The sequence below is a fragment of the Hyperolius riggenbachi genome, chromosome 3 (genome assembly GCF_040937935.1).
Source record: "Hyperolius riggenbachi isolate aHypRig1 chromosome 3, aHypRig1.pri, whole genome shotgun sequence".
Classification (NCBI taxonomy): domain Eukaryota; kingdom Metazoa; phylum Chordata; class Amphibia; order Anura; family Hyperoliidae; genus Hyperolius; species Hyperolius riggenbachi.
The window spans coordinates 64,113,475-64,132,128 of record NC_090648.1 but is presented as its reverse complement, the minus strand read 5'-3'; the positions used below and the strand labels follow the sequence as shown (position 1 = coordinate 64,132,128).

Here is an 18,654-nt window from a genome sequence, read left to right as displayed (position 1 = left end):
GGGAGGAGTGAAGATGATGCGTAGCTTTGATGGGAACAGATATTGTATGACGCTTCCGCTGCCAAATCCCCACAGAAGCGGCCCCGTTTTTTGTTTTTTTTTTAACTGTCCAGTAGATGATTGAGAACCTGTAGTGTGTGGAGCAAAATCACCATGTCCCTCTCCGTACAGATCACACTGATCACATATACAAGATTTCCCATGTGCTTCACCCCTCCTCTGGAATTCCCTTACACAACACATCTGTCACTCTCCAACCTTTGATATCTTTAAATGCTCCCTCAAACCCCACTTTTTCTGACAAGCATACGCTCTTCCTTAGGCCATTCCCCTTTGGCCTAGGCCAATTTGTACTCCTAGTAGATATCCTAAAAACACAAATGGGCTCTATTCACAAAACTTCTCATAAATGACTTATTTATCAACTAATTGATAAAAATAACCTTTCAGCTCAATTACAAGTTAAACAATCACTCAAAGTAAGTTGCTCCTGATTAACTTTATTTAAATATTACTATGTTTTATCTTAATTCAATTATATTTTTTCTCTTTGGGAGCTTCAAATGTAACATATATAAGGTGAAAACAGAGGAAAACAGGTGAAAAACCTTTGTGAATCCTGCCCAAGGCCTCTAGGTATGATTATTACCGTATATACTACCCCACCTCTTATTACCCCTCTATTCCTTTAGATTGTAAGCTCACAAGGACAGGGCTCTCTCACCCTACTGTGCCAATTTGTTACACGTTAGTGTTATTCATCGTGTTACTTTTGTCACTGCAATGACCAATTCTGTATCTTGTACCAATTCTGTACTTTGTATATTGGTATATAACATTGTCTGTAATTTTATTTTTATTAATTTGTACAGCACCACGGAATATGTTGGCGCTTTATAAATCAATAATAATAATACACCTCCAGGCTTGCTAAAGTGTTCTAGGCTAAAGTACAACGCAAGCACCAGCAGCCCAGAGGGAGCTTAGGAACCCTCCCCCTTGGGCATTCAGGTGTACAGAAAACTGTCCTTTACTAGGACCCCTGAACATCTCTTGTTCCTCCTAACCCCTCGTACTGGACTGAAAGAGAAACTCTGACCAAAAATTGAACTTTATCCCAATCAGTAGCTGATACCCCCTTCTACATGAGAAATCTATTCCTTTTCACAAACAGACCATCAGGGGGCGCTGTATGGCTGATATTGTGGTGAAACCCCTCCCACAAAGAAATTCTGAGTACGTACTCTCGGCAGTTTCCTTTCTGTGAACCTTGCTGCATTGTGGGAAATAGCTGTTTACAGCTATTTCCAACTGCCAAAAAAACATGCAGCAGCTACATCACCTGCCAACAGTAAAAATGTCACCATGTGGAAAATGTCAGAATGTAAATCAGGGATTTAAAAGATTTTACAATGGGCAAACACTGATTAAATCATTTATACATAATTATTGTAAAAATGAAGCACTTTTTACTTTTCACTTCTTACATTATTATCACTGGAGTTCCTCTTTAAGAGGATCTGCTTAACAGCACAGCAACGGTAGCAGCTGTGATCACTGGATCTGTATGGAGAGTCATAGAAGGAGCTTCTGAAGCCTACTAGAGTGAGAATAGCGTAGGCAGCACATGTATTCACTGGCAGCGGTTCAGGTATTTTCAGAGCATACAAGCGAAGAGAACAGTAGACACTATTATAGGTGCTCCACAGGGATCAGCATTAAGTTGTGTCAAAATACCTTGCAAAACAAATGTATCCTCAAAGCACTCCGATGTCCCTAGAGATTATCTTTGGGGTGATCTATAGGCACCTCCCCCATTGCTTAATCAAGCTGGTGTTGAAATTATGAATCAACGTCAGTGTTATTAATTACACATGTTTCTGGGGGCTAGTGATAGTACAGTAGAGTCCTGGTTATCCAGAGCTAACCAGTAGTCTCAACCAACCAGCACAAATCACCGGCACTGCTCACAGTGGTGAAGGCCAACTTCTTCGGCTATTTGTGGGCTCTGCTGTGCTTAAAAACTGGTTATATGGCTTCCCCAAGGGTACTATACTTTCAATGACTGTATTTTAACATTAATAAAGCATTTATGATATGTATATCGAGTGGGGTATGGCACTGTATTAGCTGGGCCTATTTTACCATTGAGTCTCAAGCAACCAGAAAGCACAATTATCCCGCATCACCCGATCCCCGTCTGTGCCGGGTAACAGATTTTCTACTGTATGTTTATTGCTTTAATGGTTTCTAATTCTTTCTTTTTTTTCCTGTTTTGTCTTTTCACTTTTTTGGGGTACTCTCTCTCTTTTTCTCTTTCAAGGATTACGCAATAAACTTTTTCACACAATTGAATATTAACACTTATGGTACCCGTATAGCAGCCTCTGCTGGGGGGGGGGGTTGCATGTTAACAATTAGACTGCCTCTGACGGTTATAGGCATTCCCGTGTTTCTGCATTCATATGGTCTCGGACGCCTAAAGACGTTTAAGTAGAAAATTACTTCTGCCTGCTGCCGACGTCTATTTTTTGTTTTTCCAAATTCCTTTGCCACAGTCAATAGGGATGCTCATGTTTAGGAGGAGAACTCATTTGTTTGACCAAAGCTCTGATTTGCTGTGATCACATCCTGCTTGAGCACATGATCATGACTAGCAAATCAGAGACTTGCATTTCTATCACCTGACCAAACTGATCACATGCTTTCCCATGAGTTCTCCTAGACAGTACTAGTGTTTTTCTTTGAAAGGTTATTGTGCTAATGCTTATCTTTTACAGTAGAGAGGAGGTTCAGGTCTGCCTTAATTAGGGTATCAATCCAGAGACTGATTAGGACGAATAATAAAACAAAAGATTTTTGTGGTGAACTATTCTTATTGTTAATTAGCAGCTTACATCCTCACACCCTTCTGCTGTGGTACATAAGTACATATGTTCTGGCCGTGTGCATTTTGGGAACATTTGGAAGCCAAAAGACGGCTCTCCTTTCCTCCTTTCGCTGAGTAATCTCGGGGAGTTAGAAAAAGAAAACAATCTCCCTTAAAGTGAACCTTAAGCCAGAAAAAAAATGAGTTTTACTCACCTAATTAGCGCTATTGCGGGCCAACGCGTTGCGGCCCGCAATAGCGCTAATTACAGTCGGGAATGCGGAAAAAGCTACGCGTAGCCAGTCCTGACGGGCCTGTTGGCAAAAAGGAACTAGCTGGCACGGGGGGACCAGAGGATTAGTGAGTGGCTGCGAGGGCACAGGACTGCTGCAGGGGGCTGGTAGAAGCCCCAGATGAGTAAAACTCATTTTTTTTTTCTGGCTTAAGTGTCTCTTTAATGATTACCGAATTTCCTCCCTTCAACACATAATTCAGAGTCTGACTATTGCCAGCACCCGAATTACCGGGATTTTGTTGCCGGCTCCCAATCCAGCGTGAGTGCCGAACTCACCTGCCATCAACATCCATGCCTTTTATTTAACCGTAGTTTAATATTTGAGAGATGGTTAAGTACTCACCAAGCACTCCAGTAGGCGAGCCGGCCGGGAGATAACAATGAGCAGATTCTTCATCAGCTGGGCAATGAAAGCCACCTCTGACCCTTCCGATCTCTCCACAGCCTGAAGGGAAGAGACACAGGTGAATGGTATGACTATGACATGCTGGTGGACTGATGACTCATCTGACAACCTGCACTCCTTGCTCCAGTGTTTTCTGTCCTCAGTTTCAATCAACAGTTCAGGTTTGGTGGTTATCTATGCATGCAGCTAAATCACACTGCTGGGGAAGTACCATGTGTACTTGAATATAAAACTATTGAAATATAAAGCAACCCCCACCGGGAGCATATTTCGGTCAGCAGCTCTTCATCCCAATTTGCAAGACTGGTGGTAAGGAATACTTCTCATCTAATGACACGTATCATCGGCCCTGCCCTTTCCCCCTTCATCCCCCGTCTTCAGATCTCAATTAGGTATACTTCTTCCTCCTCATTAAAGCAGGATTGTCACCATAAAAATCAAATTTCAACAGCAACTGGTCTGAGTGTATTAAGTGATAATGATGCTAATCCTGAATTCAAAACTTTCAAATCTTTTCTGCTGTTATGATTTGGAGTTATCACATACTTAAGGAGCACTGGCCCTTTAATAGCTATTGCCATTCATTTGCATACTGGCTGTTCTTTTTATCTATAATATATTCCTCCTCTTCCCTTTATTTCCCTGCCTAGCTGAAACATGATCCCCTGCTCATTTGTGTTTACAAGCAAGGCTGAGGTGACTCAGCAATTGAAGGAGAAAAGAAAAAAAAGGGAAGAAATGACATCAGTATTTAGCCTCAAACTGTGGGCAAAAGACATGGTTCCCACCAGGAACAGAATTCTCTTCATTCACTACATAACATTTACTGAAATAAACATGTGTTATGTATGTAGATCAAGTATTAATCTACTTATATATGTGTTTTTTTCCCTGGCATAGTATGGCTGATCCTTCTGCTTTAAAGAAACGGATTTAACTTCTGATATACTATGCTGTAAAATCTTTTGAATGTGTTTTTCATTTATGTTATGCTGATTTAAATGTTTCAATAAAAACAAATAAAAAAACAATTAACATAAGAAAAACCAGTACAAATTGTTGATATCACTACAAACCAAGGAGGCTTTTATTTTCCAATCACCCACATCATGCCCAGCACTTGATTTTCTCCAGTGTACTTTGGGGGGAGGAATTGGGATGTGAAACGGCAGCAGTGATCTGGAGGGTCTGTTACCTCCTTATACGGTTTATAATTTTTTTCACTCTCAAAGCGGGACCGGAGAGGAGAGACACATTGGGCTGTGCTTTGCAGGCACTGGCGCTATGCTTTCCTCCCGCTGCTTCCTCCAAGACAGCATCTCCTCGACTTATGCCATCAACTTTTGCCTCGGAGTTCTTTAACACCAAACCTTCAGCATTTTCTTTGAGTCTTCCCACATTTGATCCTACCCCATTATGGTTGAGGCCTCTTACGATGGGCATGGTCATAAGGATAATAATTAAGACTTTCACTGTTCTTTGTAGACAAGAACTACGTGATGTACAGGACACCTACAGATGTAGATGATCCAAGTATGTGGATGGGATAACCAAAAACTGTGATTATGTAATGGCTGGATAGTGTACTGGTTAAGGGCTCTGCCTTTGACATGGGAGACCAGGGTTTGAATCCTGGTTAGGGTCAGTACCTATTCAGTAAGATGTCCTTGGGCAAGACTTCCTAACATTGCAGGGTGGCTTGAGTGCGCCCTTAGTGGCAGCAGCTCATGACCACTTTGAGCCCAACAAGAGAAAAGCGCTATACAAATGTTAGGATTATTTATGATGTAATATGGGGTCTGAGATTGGAAGCAGTTAATGAAATAAGGGTGTAGAAGTTGCTGTGCTCTTGATCATTTCTGGATTTCCTTTGTGTGAAACCTGTCAACTATTCACTAAGTCAATTTTATGGTGCCCTCCCAAACTTCCTCAATCCTTACATCCTGAAACAGTCTATCCAAGTTCTCCTGCAGCTGGTAGAAGTAGGTACTGGTGATCATGCCCTCGGTGCTTCGGGTCAGACAGTCCCTGGCCAGCTCCACAATCTGGTGATGGATGAAGTTGAGGACCCCGTCGGCTAGAGGCAGAACATTTTCCGGAGAAAAGTTGGAGATGAAAAGTCGGAGTCGGTCCTCCATCTGTGCTGTAGCCTGAGAGGAGCAAATAGGAGATTACCTGATAAGCCTGCAGAGACTGAACAACTTTGACTGCTATCCATGGCAAAACTAGTCCCACAAATCTACAGAACATTTTCAAAGTGATAAAGTGTGAAATACAGCTGTGTCCTCACCTTGGGAAATCTCTCTTTGTAGACATGATTCATCATCACGATCTCATTGTCATAGGAGGAGGGTGACCGGCCGGGGCTGTAAGTGAATTAACAGGGTTCATCAGATATGTGTTCAACAGTGACTCCCTGAGGCAGCTAAAATGACTCACCGAATTTGAAGCCAAAAGATAACTTCAGGAGAGGAAAGTCTCTGGATCCTTCAGAGCCTTCCCACAGCATTCTCCATAGCTCGGCCCGGGACCCTCCTGCACAAGCGAGACCACGCTGCACCCTCATCGAGCATCAATGCACCTACACACTAGTATGGAGCTAGATTATTAGCACATCTAATGTTAGCAAGTGTGCTAATATTTAATAAACGACGATAACGTCCTTTATTTGTTCAGCTACCCTATTATTCAGCCGCACAAACTGTACCCTGGTTTCTGAAGAGTCGCTACTATTGTTGATAGCTAGATAAAATAAAGTGTGTTTAACCGTTTTCTATTTGCAGGTCTAGAGTCAGTCAGTGGGTTCCTCTGTCCCATGGTAACAGAGGTGGTGGCAGTTATACCCTGAAATAGTGTGTAAGTTGTATTACCGCAACTCACAGGCTCCCTTCTAGTCGGTCTGCTGCCAAAATCCCAGCGGTTTCTGCGCACCGATTGCGACCACAGATTGCATGGTCTGTGTGCTGAAACCGATTGGGAGGCATTGTGCAGTCCGGCCACTAGGGGCCCTGTGACAAATGTTAGCAATATTAGCAAGTGTGGCTGGATAGTGTAATGGTTAAGGGCTCTGCCTCTGACACAGGAGACCTGGGTTCGAATCTCGGCTCTGCCTGTTCAGTAAGCCTCCCTAACACTGCTACTGCCTATAGAGTGCGTCCTAGTGGCTGCACCTCTTGCGCTTTGAGTCCGCCAGGAGAAAAGCGCTATATAAGTGTTTGTCTTTATCTATTGCTCTACTCTTTGCACATGGTAAATGGTGGGGAATACTGGGTAACACAATAGTTGTTCATGTGACAAGTGTATCTGGAAGTGTTCAATAATCCACACCTGTGGGGATCAGGAGTCCAAACAGCATACAGATACTCCCCAGATCACACGTCAACTTAACTTTGCCCTCGGGGCCCCTGCAATGTCTTTCGGCAGAATAGCATCTTGTTTTTCCCAGTAGGCACACTCCTCTGTAAGTCCTTCTTTGCTCCATTGCAGGGTCCCCTTAGGCTTAAAGCATAGGTAAGTTGGGGAGATACACTTTGGGGGGCCCTTACAGGCTCTGGAGCCCTGGGGCAATTGCCCCCTTTGCCTCTATGGAAACGCTGGCCCTGACATTGGGTTCCAAAACATGCTTTGTTATATGAAGCCCAAAGACACAGTGAAAATTGCAGGCTTCATCAATAACATTATCTGATGGAGAAATGTTATGGATGTCCACACCAACCAATCAAATTCTCACTTCCATTCAGTCCCACCCCGTAAAAGAGAATCATGATTGGTTGCTCTGAGCAGTGCTTTACATCATGAGGCCTTTCCTCATTCTCTCAAGCCTATTCAACTCAGCAAAGAGCAGAAAACAAAGAAGAAATAGTCAAAATGTACGTCTCGTTTATATGGCAAAAGTTATCTGATTGGTTGTTTTTAGTGAGTTTTCAGTACATGTTCTTTATCAGCTAAACCTTGATTGTCACTTGTGTTTTAGTCCTAAGGGACATACACTTCTTCAATAATTGTCGCCCTCGCCCATAATCAATGAACTTGATCCTTAGGGTGACACTACGGACAAAGGGCTGGATTCACTAAGACAAATAGCACGCCTTATCAAATTTAACACGCCTTATTAGAGTAGCATAGCGAGCGCTACGAACCCGCAGGGGCTCAGGGCAGGACGAGTGGAGCTCTCATCATTGCCAATTAGCAGGCATAAGTTCGTAGCGCTCGCTATGCTACTCTGATAAGGTGTGTTAACTTTGATAAGGCATGTTAACTTTGATAAGGCATGTTATTTGTCTTAGTGAATCATGCCCAAACAGTGCTGTACAAATGTGGTACTCGGGTATGTCTGAGCATTATGTACTATTTCTCTTTGGAAGGTAGGGGGCGATGGGGCAGCAAACAATGGAGCAGTTTCCGCCAGATGAAGAAAGGAGGGAACAATGTGCATGCTTGTCGGAGACGCTAAAATTACAGCAAGCTGTATCTCTCAGTGACCCTGAGGCGCGCATGTATACATGCTAGATTCTCATCTAAGACAGCCCCAAATGGCCACTTTGGTTGTGTTCCATCTAGCATGCATACAACGCTTTAGACTGATCCTTTGGCGTGGTGTTAGCCATGTTATAACAATTGCTTCACTTGACAATAGAGCCACTACTTCACAAAGACTGAAACGCACATGTAAAGAGAGGTTCAAGTATAGGAATATTCGACAACAAAGTCCACAAGTCATCTATCCCCTCTAACAATACAGTGTGACCACCAATGGAATTAAAAAGGGAACTGTAAGGCGATTTTTTGTTTTGTTTTACAAAACAAAGGAAAAAAAAGAGTGTGTTATGAGGAAAAGAAGAGATGAGCAAAAGTGAAAAAAATAATCATCTTACCATGTCAGTGTCGTTTAGAAAAAGTGCCTCATGCAGCATGGGAGGAATCATATTTACTACTGGCGCACAGAGAGAGAGGGGTTTTTTTATTCCTATATTCCCATTTTTTATTCTTTGTTCAAACGTCACTACTTTTATTGCAAATCCTTCGGAGTAGGTAAGTCCACCGCTACCTCTCCTATTTTTAAGACTTTTAGCTGATTTTATTCTGCTGGCGCCTCTGTTCTCTATCCTGCAATCAGCTTCACACTTGTGGTGAGTTCATTTTCCCCTTACAGTTCCTCAGTAATAAACTCATAAAGATAATATGTATATGGAAGCGTGATGGACAAGCCCCCTGGGCAGGACAAGGTCCTGAGACCACCACTGACCTCAGGCTTCGGGATCTGGGTCTAACAGCAGGTGACCTTCGACCTTCATCATCAGGGATGCTCTCTGTGCTTCCAAAATGTTTGGAGAGGAAGTGAAGTTCATCCAAGGTGGGCTGGAAGGGGAGCTGGTGTAGACGTTCCTGAGAGGAGGAGGAGGACTGCGAAGAAAACAAAAGAATACACATGCTTTACATACGCTGAGATTTGCTTAAAGTGACCCTGCAGTGAGAGGAATATGAAGGCAACCAAATTTATTTTCTTTTAAGAAAATGTAATTTGCCTGGCTGTCTTGCAGCTTCTGCCTCCACACAGACCTAGAACGAGTATGTAGATGAGGTGCTCTGACTTAGGTGTGACCTTTCTTGCCGCATGCTTGTTCGAGGTGTACGATTCAGACACTGACGCCAGAACTATCAGTCATGTCAGTCATGTGTTTCAGTGTGGGAATAAAAAAATAAACCTGAAAGAGTTAAGAGGTTTGCGTCTATTTCTCCTGGAGCCTTATCAGTCGCTGAGCAAGAAGATGCATTCAAATTGTGATTTGAGATTTTATGTGCAGGCTTACTTTTAAAAAAGAAAAAAAAATATCAGGTAGCTTCTGTGTGCAAGCTGTACTTATAGTAAGTAGCAGCAGCTTTCCGATTGAACTAGATTAGGTTATTATGGAAGATGGCTGCTTCTAGCACTAGCTGACTGTGACTAGTAAGGGAATTGTGACTTGGGAAGAAAACAAATATTGTCTATGGTTAGATCGCACTTCCGTGGCCAGGAATGCTCTGCATATGCGACCTACGAGCTGTTACGTAGTGCGCACACACTGAGCACTCCGGCCATCGGAGCACAATCAAGGATGCATGCTGCCGGGCCAGCTCTTGCACAGTAGTGCGCGACCTTGTGGCACGTACAGAGGCAATTACAAGGCAACGGATGGGGACGGAGAAGAATGGGGGCATGAGGACTGCTGCTTATACATGCCTGCTCCCTCCATTTGTAGGAATTACTTCAGCTCAGGTATCCTTCAAAGTGTAACTGTTGGGCATAAAATCAAAAATCAATTCTTTATTTTTATCTGGTAAACAAGTAATAAGGATGCTAACCAGGCAATCCAAAAGTTAAAAATCACTCTTAGTTTACTTATCCATCCCTCCTGCTTTCCCCTCCCACACCCCTTTTCTTCTCTGTGATTGGCCAATATTTCTCATGCTGAGACAATGCACTTTCTATTGCAGAGCTGGGTGGGAGTGCCTGGAGACTGGGAGGAGAGCTGGCAATGCATATACAATCAGGCAGAGGAGAGTAAGGGAGGAAATGACACAAGGATTGGCCTCAAAATAGAAACAGTTAAGATGGAGAATCCGAAGTAGGATTTTCTCTTTTTTTACTATAGAAAAATGACTAAAATCAAAATGTGGACAGTGTAATACATATGTTATGTCAGTAGAGCAAGTATTTATCTACATATATATATGGGGGGGGGGGGGTTCTGAGATAGTATCGCTGTCTGACAGTTCCTCTTTAAAGTTTTGAAAACTTACAAGAAAATCTTGTACAGTTAGTCATTAAAGGTATCACCTAAACAACTTTTGTGGTTATGTTTTCGGATTCTCTCCATGAGTAACACTGGACCACATACAGGAGTAGGCCCATGATTTTCTTACATCAACACTGGTGGGTGGTAAGATTTGCTATTAAGTTTAGTGTTAGCCTTGGGAGGGCATGGGGGGGGGGGGGGGGGTGAAGGGAAATACTAATCCTTTACCCTAATAGAGGCATCGTTACTTACCGACACAGTGGAGCTTGGAGTATTCGTCCCGTACCCTGACGATGGGAGCGAGGCAAGCGACCAACGACGGCCATCTGTGCGACTGAAAGAGGAAGAGTAATTATCTGTACAACAGTACCGGCAGGAAAACACCCAAAGCTCATTACCTTCACCTCTCCATTAGTAATGACAGAAGTAAATTCTCACATCCCCATTAAGATAGCGCTATACATTAGCATAACCTCATTTCTTCACTGTGGATGAGGTGCAGGTGGGTTAGCACCTTTGTCAGATTTTTATTGCTGTCTAATGGGCATATACGGTTAGTTTGTTTCCTTATCAATCGAGCCGCTGATGGCTCGATTGATAATATCCAACAGGTCCGATGACCCGCCGGATAGATTCCCCGCTCGATCGCCGCGGGCGGGCAATAGTGGGGAATCGAGCGGCTGATAAGGCATGCCCGCGGGGACAAGCGGGAATCGATCCGTGACGCGCCGGCATTTAGCCGCTGGCTCGATACCGGCGCATAAACCTACCGTGTATGCCCAGCATAAATCTTAGATCATATATGTCAAACTCTGGCTCATGGGCCAAATCTGGCCCACAGAGCCATTCAATTTGGCCCCCAAGTGGTTTTACCAGTTTCCATTATGTTTGGCCCACTCTAGACCACCAGGGAAGCTATATTGGAGATGAAGCCCTACAACACCAGGGAAGCCATATGGGGGAGGTAGGGGAAAGCACTAGACACCAGGGAACTGTACAGGGGAAGGAGGACCACTAGACACCAGGGAACTGTATAGGGGTTGGAGTGGGGCCATTAGACACCTGAAATCTTTATAAGGGAGGAAGGTGGTCAGTAAACATTGAGGTTGGCCTTCGACTTGGTCCAAGTGTACAATTTCGGCCCACTTTGTGTTTGAGTTTGGCACCCGTCTTAGATGGTCAATGAAATTCTAGTAATTTTGAGTTGATGCAAACCTTTTTTTAATTTGATCCTAATGCAGATTATAATGGTACCAATCAAATGGAGTGACTGATGATTATGATTGGTTGAATTCTACCCTGCATATATTCGCATTACGATAACCTTAATTTTGCTTCAAAATTCAAAACCTGTCACTAACCACTTCTTTGGTCATCATCTGGATCTTGGCTCTCTCGATATTTTTTCATAAGGGACACCATATACAATACAGGATATAGGTAAAATCGTCCTCAGTACAGTATGAGATACATACTAACAAGGAGCCTATAGCACATCACGTTATTGTCTACAGGGTTAGATACAGTATGGTAATAGCCACAATGGAATTTTGTGTTACCTGCGTGATGATGCAAAGGAAAAGTGGGCGGCGGCACTGGGAGAGAAATTTCTTGGGCTATCCATAGGGCTTCCCCCTACATAGAGAAAGGTTAAAGAGGGTTTAGTACAAAAATCTACATAACACATATATAACCAGTATAACTGAACGTCATGAAAAATATATTTTTCAACTTCAGCCTGCAGCTGATAAATGTCTGACTCTTTTCTGTGAACAGAGGATATTGCCCTGGTTGAAGTAAGAAGCAGCACTTTGCTGGAAATTGTACACTGTGAGCTTCCTTACAGGAAAGGCCAGCACAATGATGACTCATCTTTGTGCTGCTGATCAGCAAGGTCCCATGAGCATGTTCCATCCTCTGTGCGTCTTTACTGCAGTTCCCAGGAAAGAGATTAGGGCTCTTATTCAATTCATTTTTTCTTCTAAGTTTTCTCCAAGGAGAACATTTTTCATCTTCTGTTTGAAGTGGACCTGAACTCTTGCACGGGACAGAAGAAAAACATATAGAAATGTACCCTGTATGTATGTAATTTGATCTCTCAGCTGTGTCAGCTGGCTGCCTCAGCAGAGCAGCTAATTTGTAAACACAAGATATTAACCCTATGTGTGCTTCCATGAAAGCAGGAAGTAGACACACTGCATATTTATTGCAGGGTTTGTATCAGCTGTAACAAAGAAAGGTTTCTCTTTAAAGGACTTCTGAGGCAAAGTTAAAAATCTATTTTTTACTCACCTGGGGCTTCTTCCAGCCGTCTCAGTCCCTCGCCGTAGCTCCAGTGGTCCTCGGTGTCCCAGCTTGTCACCCGCAATGATGGCGACCTGCCGGTGGGGTTGGCTGGAAGAAGCCCCAGTTGAGTAATAAATAGATGTTTAACTTATCCTCGGAAGTCCTTTAAAGTTCTAAATTCAGGTCCGCTTTAAAATAACACTACAATTTAAAAAGTACCAAAAAGTAGGTAGGTGAAAAGTACCAACAAAATGTTTTTACTTGCTATTTGCTAATGGCTTAAAAAAGTCATTGTATCGATAAGGTGTGAAAATATAACCAAGGAGAAAACTTACGAGAAAAAGTGAATTAGTCCCCTTAAGGACCAGAGACCACTGGTACAATCACGACAGAATCCCGAAGAATCGCCGCATATACCCGCTGCAACCGCCGGGATCCTCAGGACATCCACTCTGCCGTCTCTATGACGACAAAGTCATGTGAGCCGCTCAGGAGCCGCTTTCATTGGCTCCTGACCGTGTCTTTCAATGTAAGCCAATGGGAGTTGCTTACATTGATAGACACAGCCAGGAGCCAATGAAATGGGCTCCTGACCAGCCATAGAGACAGGCAGAGCAAGTGAGCTGGGACATGACGGGGAATCAGCGGCGAGATCGGCAAAACCGGCGGATGCACGCTGCGGCGGTGATTGAAATCCACGCCCTACCAGCCAAGTAACCACCAAAACAGGGCATAGATTTCAATAACCTTGGTCCTAAAGTAGTTAAATAACGTCCAAGGTTGTTTGCTGGATCTGTTCTCTGGCTTAGCTATCTGGTCTGATTCATGGCTTTTAACGTTTTCAGCCACACTACCCTTTCATGGTTCCATGTTGGGCTCAGGTACCCCGAGCAAGGCAGGAATGGGTGTGTGGACAAAAGTACAGGTATCACATGCAACAAATATTCTATTACAATTCCACTGTCTCTTGAATCGAGTCTCAGCCTTGAGAAAGTTCATTTACTGAGGTAAGTATTATTTTTTCAAAATCACAGGTTTGCTGTAAAGTGGACCTGAAGTCTTGCGAAGCACAGAGAGAAAGCATAGAGAAATGCACCCTGTGTGTATTCAGAGAGTTTAGCTCGTCTAATTCCCCCTCATCTGTGCCTAATCACAAGCTGCAATTTGATCCCTCAGCTGTGTCACCACAGGAATCTTGGGAGCCTAGGCAGAGCAGCTAATTTGTAAACACAGGATGTTGAAGCTATGTCTGTTTCCATGAAAGCAGGAAGTAGACACACTACAGATTTATTGCAGGAATTCTATCAGCTGTAAAGCCCCATCTACACAATACGATTCTTTGTGCGATTCGTTTACGATTCTATTTACGATCCGATTAAATCAGACATGTCCGATCGGGATTCGATTCAATTCGAGTTGCCATTGCAATGGCAAATCGAATTGAATTAAATCAAATCCCGATCGGACATGTCGGATTTAAAAAATAGAATCGTAAACGAATCGCACAAGGAATCGTATCGTGTAGATTGGGCTTAACAAATAAATGTTTTTCTTTAAAGGTTATTATGCTGTTTCTTATCTTTTAGAGCAGAGAGGAAGTTCAGGTCCTCTTTAAGCCTGCAGGAATAGATGCATGGCTGCAGGCAAGCAGAGCTGAGCAATGGGCTTTTCTATTCCATTACAAGATATCGAACACACTTTCCACACACTTTAACAGGCCTATCCGTCTCCAGGCCTGGAAGCAAGTGCCGCTCTCCCGCAGGTACACCACTCCTGCACACTTTGTACTAGACGAAAAACAGGATACAGCACACCGTTTGCTTCTTCAAGTAATCTGTATTCAAACCATACAGTTACATAGCACACAAGGACACGAAATGTTTCGGGCGTAGCCCTTCCTCAGGTATCACACATGAGGAAGGGCTACGCCCGAAACATGTCGTGTCCTTGTGTGCTCTGTAACTGTGTGGTTTGAATACAGATTACTTGAAGAAGCAAACGGTGTGCTGTATCCTGTTTTTCGTCTTTTCTATTCCATTCCGTTCCAGCGCTAAAGCTGGCCACTAACGGTCCAATTTCTAGCAAAAAATCGTTCGAGCGATCAGAAAATCTGATCGGATGAAAAATCGTTCACTACACCATCAACTAACCAATCGTTGCTTCCTATCTATCAAGACCACCAAGAAAATCCAAATTTTCGTTCGACGAAAATTTATTCGGGCGACATTTTTTTCACTCATTCATAATCGATTGTGTCCACCAATGGAGATTATTTACAACCAATCCGATCAGAATTTCTGATCGCTCTAACGATTTTTCGCTAGAAATTGGACAGTTAGTGGCCAGCTTAATACTTCTAATTTGCACAACGTGACTGTTATGAGAATTTGCCTTGCTTGCCTTTGGCTTATTTAGCGTTACATTTCCTGTAATCTCATGGATTTATGCCTTATTCCTCCGCTGTCCTGAACACTTACCTATGTGCCCCGGCAGAGGTGAGTGCGGCCGCGGCAGGGTGGGGGAGCTGCTGCTTGTCAGGATCAAACTCTTCCTGTTGCTGCTTCTGCAACTGCAAGACACAAAGAAGGTGATGGGTGAGAACACACAAAGCAGTAAAACGGGGCACACGCACCAACTGGGCTAATTGGGCTCCACCATAGGTGCCAATAGAAAATATCAGTATTTGGGCACCGGAGCAGAAATGTGCGTGCATGAAAAAAAGGCGCCGTGAAAAACGAAATGGCGCGGGTGGATAACGAAATCTGACAAGATCGTTGTGAAACTTGGTTAACGATAAATACAGTTGTAAAAACAAACGGGAAATAATTTCGAAAAGATATTAACATTAAAAACGTTATGTAATTCAACAATACAGAGTAACCCAACCCTACTCTCATACAGAACCCTCCCCTGGTGGTGCCTAAAACTAACCACTCCCCTGGTGGCGCCTAACCCTAACTTCCCCCCTGGTGGTGCCTAACCCTAAACCCCCCGGTGGTGCCTAACCCTAACCACCCCCCTTGCCTAACCTACCTTACAATGAACCCCTCCCCCCACTAGCCTCGATGATGTGATAATCGCAGCACTTCGCAGCACTTCTGCAGGAGAAAATCACATTGCTCTGGTGTGATCCATCCCATTCAAATACATTGGCCAAGCGCTTTTGAAAGTGTTTTTGAAAGCGCTCAGAAGCGCTCTTGGTGTGCACTACCCCATAGATAGGTAGTGTGTGCTGGGGGGGGGGGGGCAGATGGGGAGTTTAGTATTAGGCATTAGGCAGGTAGTGTGTGCGGGGGGGGGGGGGGGTAGTTTTAAGCATTAGTCGATTAGTCAAGCAGTGTGTGCGGTGGGAGCGGGGGAGGGGGGGGTTGAAGATTAGGTTTAGGCATTAGGTAGGTAGTGTGTGTGTGTGTGTGTGTGTCTGTGTGTGTGTGTGTGTGGGGGGGGGGGGGGTTGGGTAGTTTTAGGCATTAGGCAAGTAGTGTGTATGCGGAAGGGGGGGGGGGGAGTTTAGGTTTAGGCATCAGGTAGGTAGGTAGTGTGCACCGGGGGGGGGGGGAGGTTAGGTTTAGGCATTAGGTAGGTTGTGTGTGTGTGGGGGGGGTAGTTAGGCATTGGGCAAGTAGTGTGTATGCGGAGGGGGGGGGGAGTTTAGGTTTAGACATCAGGTAGGTAGGTAGTGTGCACGGGGGGGGGGGGGGGGTAGGTTTAGGCATTAGGTAGGTTGTGTGTGTGGAGGGGAGGAGGTTAGTTTAGGCATTAGTTAGGTAATGTGTGTGCGGGAAGGGGAGGTAGGTTCAGGTATTAGCCAGGCGGTGTGTGCGGGGGTAGGGGGGCAGTTTTAGGCATTAGGAAGGTAGTGTGTGTGTGTGTGTGTGTGTGTGTGTGTGTGTGTGGTGAGGGAGGGGTGTTAGGTTTAGGCATTAGGTAGGCAGTGTGCCGGGGGGCGGCGGCGGTGAAAGTTAGTTTTAGGTGTCAGGCAGGTAGTTTGTGCAGGTTAGGCGTCAGGGGGAGGGTTCTGTGTGAGAGTAGGGTTAGGTTTCGCCATAGTAAAACATCGGTATTTAATACTGATATTTTAGTATCGGCCTTACTGCGCACCCAAATTTCCAGGTGCGTTGAATTAACGTATGTAAGAGCACACAGATCCCCAGTGATAACGGGTACAATGAATGCACTGCAGGAGGGAGAGGCCCTGACAGTACGTCTGCCGGACAGCCTGGAGACCAGCGCAGCAGACAGCGAGTCTGCAATCTCACAGCAGACAGCTCAGCTGGCAGATAGAGGCACGGCGACATCTCTAGGGAGAGACTGTACATATACAACACACATATGTGCTACACAGAACACGCAAGCCCAGACAGACAGTGCTGAATAATAGATGATGTGTGCACTGCCTCCCCTCTCCATTCTGTCTGACATACTTCTACTAACAGTGTCAGCCCTGCAGAGCAGGATCTGATGACCCCATTGTTCATCTCATCATCTCACGCATGGAACGCCGCCTGTGCCGTACATTTATTATCTACACTCCTATATACTGCTTTAATACATCCTAAAGAGTATTACACATAAGGGGCTTGATTCACAAAGCAGTGCTAACTGTTAGCACGCCTGTGAAAACCCCCTTAGCACGTCTAAACGAGCTTTTTCGCGTGCAAAACTTTACGCGCGCAAAACTTTATGCGCGTAAAACTTTACGCGCGCACTGCACAGAGCGCAGGGCGCTCCGCGCGAAGTGCCCATGAAAGCCTATGGGACTTAGCGCGCGCATAGGACTTTGCGCACGTAAAACTTTGCACGCAGTACTTAGCGCGCGATGTGATTGAAAAAAACAGTGCTAACCTACTTAGCACCCTGGTTAGCGCGCCTAAAGACTTTAGACGTGCTAAGTAGGTTAGCACCGCATAGTGAATCAAGCCCATAGTGGAATGTATTACATGTTTCAGGATACCCACTTTAAAGGCCCATTCACACTTAAATTCACAAAACGGTTTTGCGCAAATGATTTTACTGTGATCAGCGCTGTACACTTCCGCGCTTCAGAGCGATGGCGATCAGCAGTTTAATAAGCATAGTACTGTCATCGCTCCAGAATCGAGGTAAAATACTGCAGGTAACACGTTTGGCGATAATCGCCCGCGATCGGCGCCAATCGCGGCTGTGAGGTCACTGCTATAGGGTTAGAATAGCACTAGCACTTTAAAAAGCACTAGCGCTTCGGCGATTAGCAGGAATCGACCGCTAATCGTCATAGTGAGAACGAGCCCTTATAGTAATTTTCCTGGTTTCAACATCTGAAACAATTCCTATTATTACTATTATTTTTTACTTATATAGCGCCAACATCTTCCAATGCGTTCTACATAAGGGTAAAATTCAGAGAAGCAGAATATCGTGCAAAAGTCAATTTTTTCAGTAATTCAACTTAAAGGATACCCGAGGTGACATGTGACATGATGAGATAGACATGTGTATGTACAGTGCCTAGCACACAAACAACTAGGCTGTGCTCCTTTTTTTCTTTCTCTGCCTGAAAGAGTTAAACATCAGGTATGTAAGTGACAGTTCCTGTCTGAGTCAGGACTTAGTCAGACTACAGTGTGACCCTCACTGATAAGGAAATAAAACTATAAAACATGTTCCTAGCAGAAAATGGATTCTGAGAGCAGGAAAGAGTTAAAAGGGTAAACAGTTCATAGATTTTAGCTCTGGCATACCTCCATGAATGTGTCATTGAGTAAAAACTTAAAAGTAGATTTACCAGTAAATATAAAATAAAACTGTGGAATATCTTAAAAAGTCATTTTTAGGAGAAGGATTATAAATACAATTGTTTATTTCATTAGTTTATTTTCACCTCGGGTGTCCTTTAACTGCCTTGGCGGTAACCTCGAGCCAGGGTCTAGGCGGAAAACCACAGCTCAGAGCAGTAATCCCGACCTCTGCTCGGGGTAGCCGCCGGACGCTCTGTGCAGAGTAATGCGCGCAGCGGGAGCGTTTCTACATACCTCCCGGGGAT

At 44.2% G+C, this 18,654-nt stretch overlaps 1 protein-coding gene across 6 annotated transcripts in view; it reads right to left on the bottom strand.

The window, feature by feature from the left end:
• The window catches only part of MAST1 (microtubule associated serine/threonine kinase 1), a 156,169-nt gene that overhangs the window by 54,743 nt on the left and 82,772 nt on the right, over positions 1-18,654 (bottom strand). For 5 of the 6 annotated variants that reach the window (XM_068274227.1, XM_068274224.1, XM_068274225.1 and 2 more), the window contains exons 3-9: positions 15,110-15,201; positions 11,906-11,981; positions 10,599-10,680; positions 8,816-8,973; positions 5,861-5,936; positions 5,511-5,720; positions 3,508-3,609 (exon numbers count right to left, since the gene is read on the bottom strand). In XM_068274227.1, the coding sequence (XP_068130328.1) occupies positions 3,508-3,609; positions 5,511-5,720; positions 5,861-5,936; positions 8,816-8,973; positions 10,599-10,680; positions 11,906-11,970 (693 nt within the window). In that variant the 5' untranslated portion in view covers positions 11,971-11,981; positions 15,110-15,201. Of the gene's footprint in view, positions 1-3,507; positions 3,610-5,510; positions 5,721-5,860; positions 5,937-8,815; positions 8,974-10,598; positions 10,681-11,905; positions 11,982-15,109; positions 15,204-18,654 lie in introns of all 6 variants that reach the window. The other variant, XM_068274226.1, reaches the window with a different exon arrangement.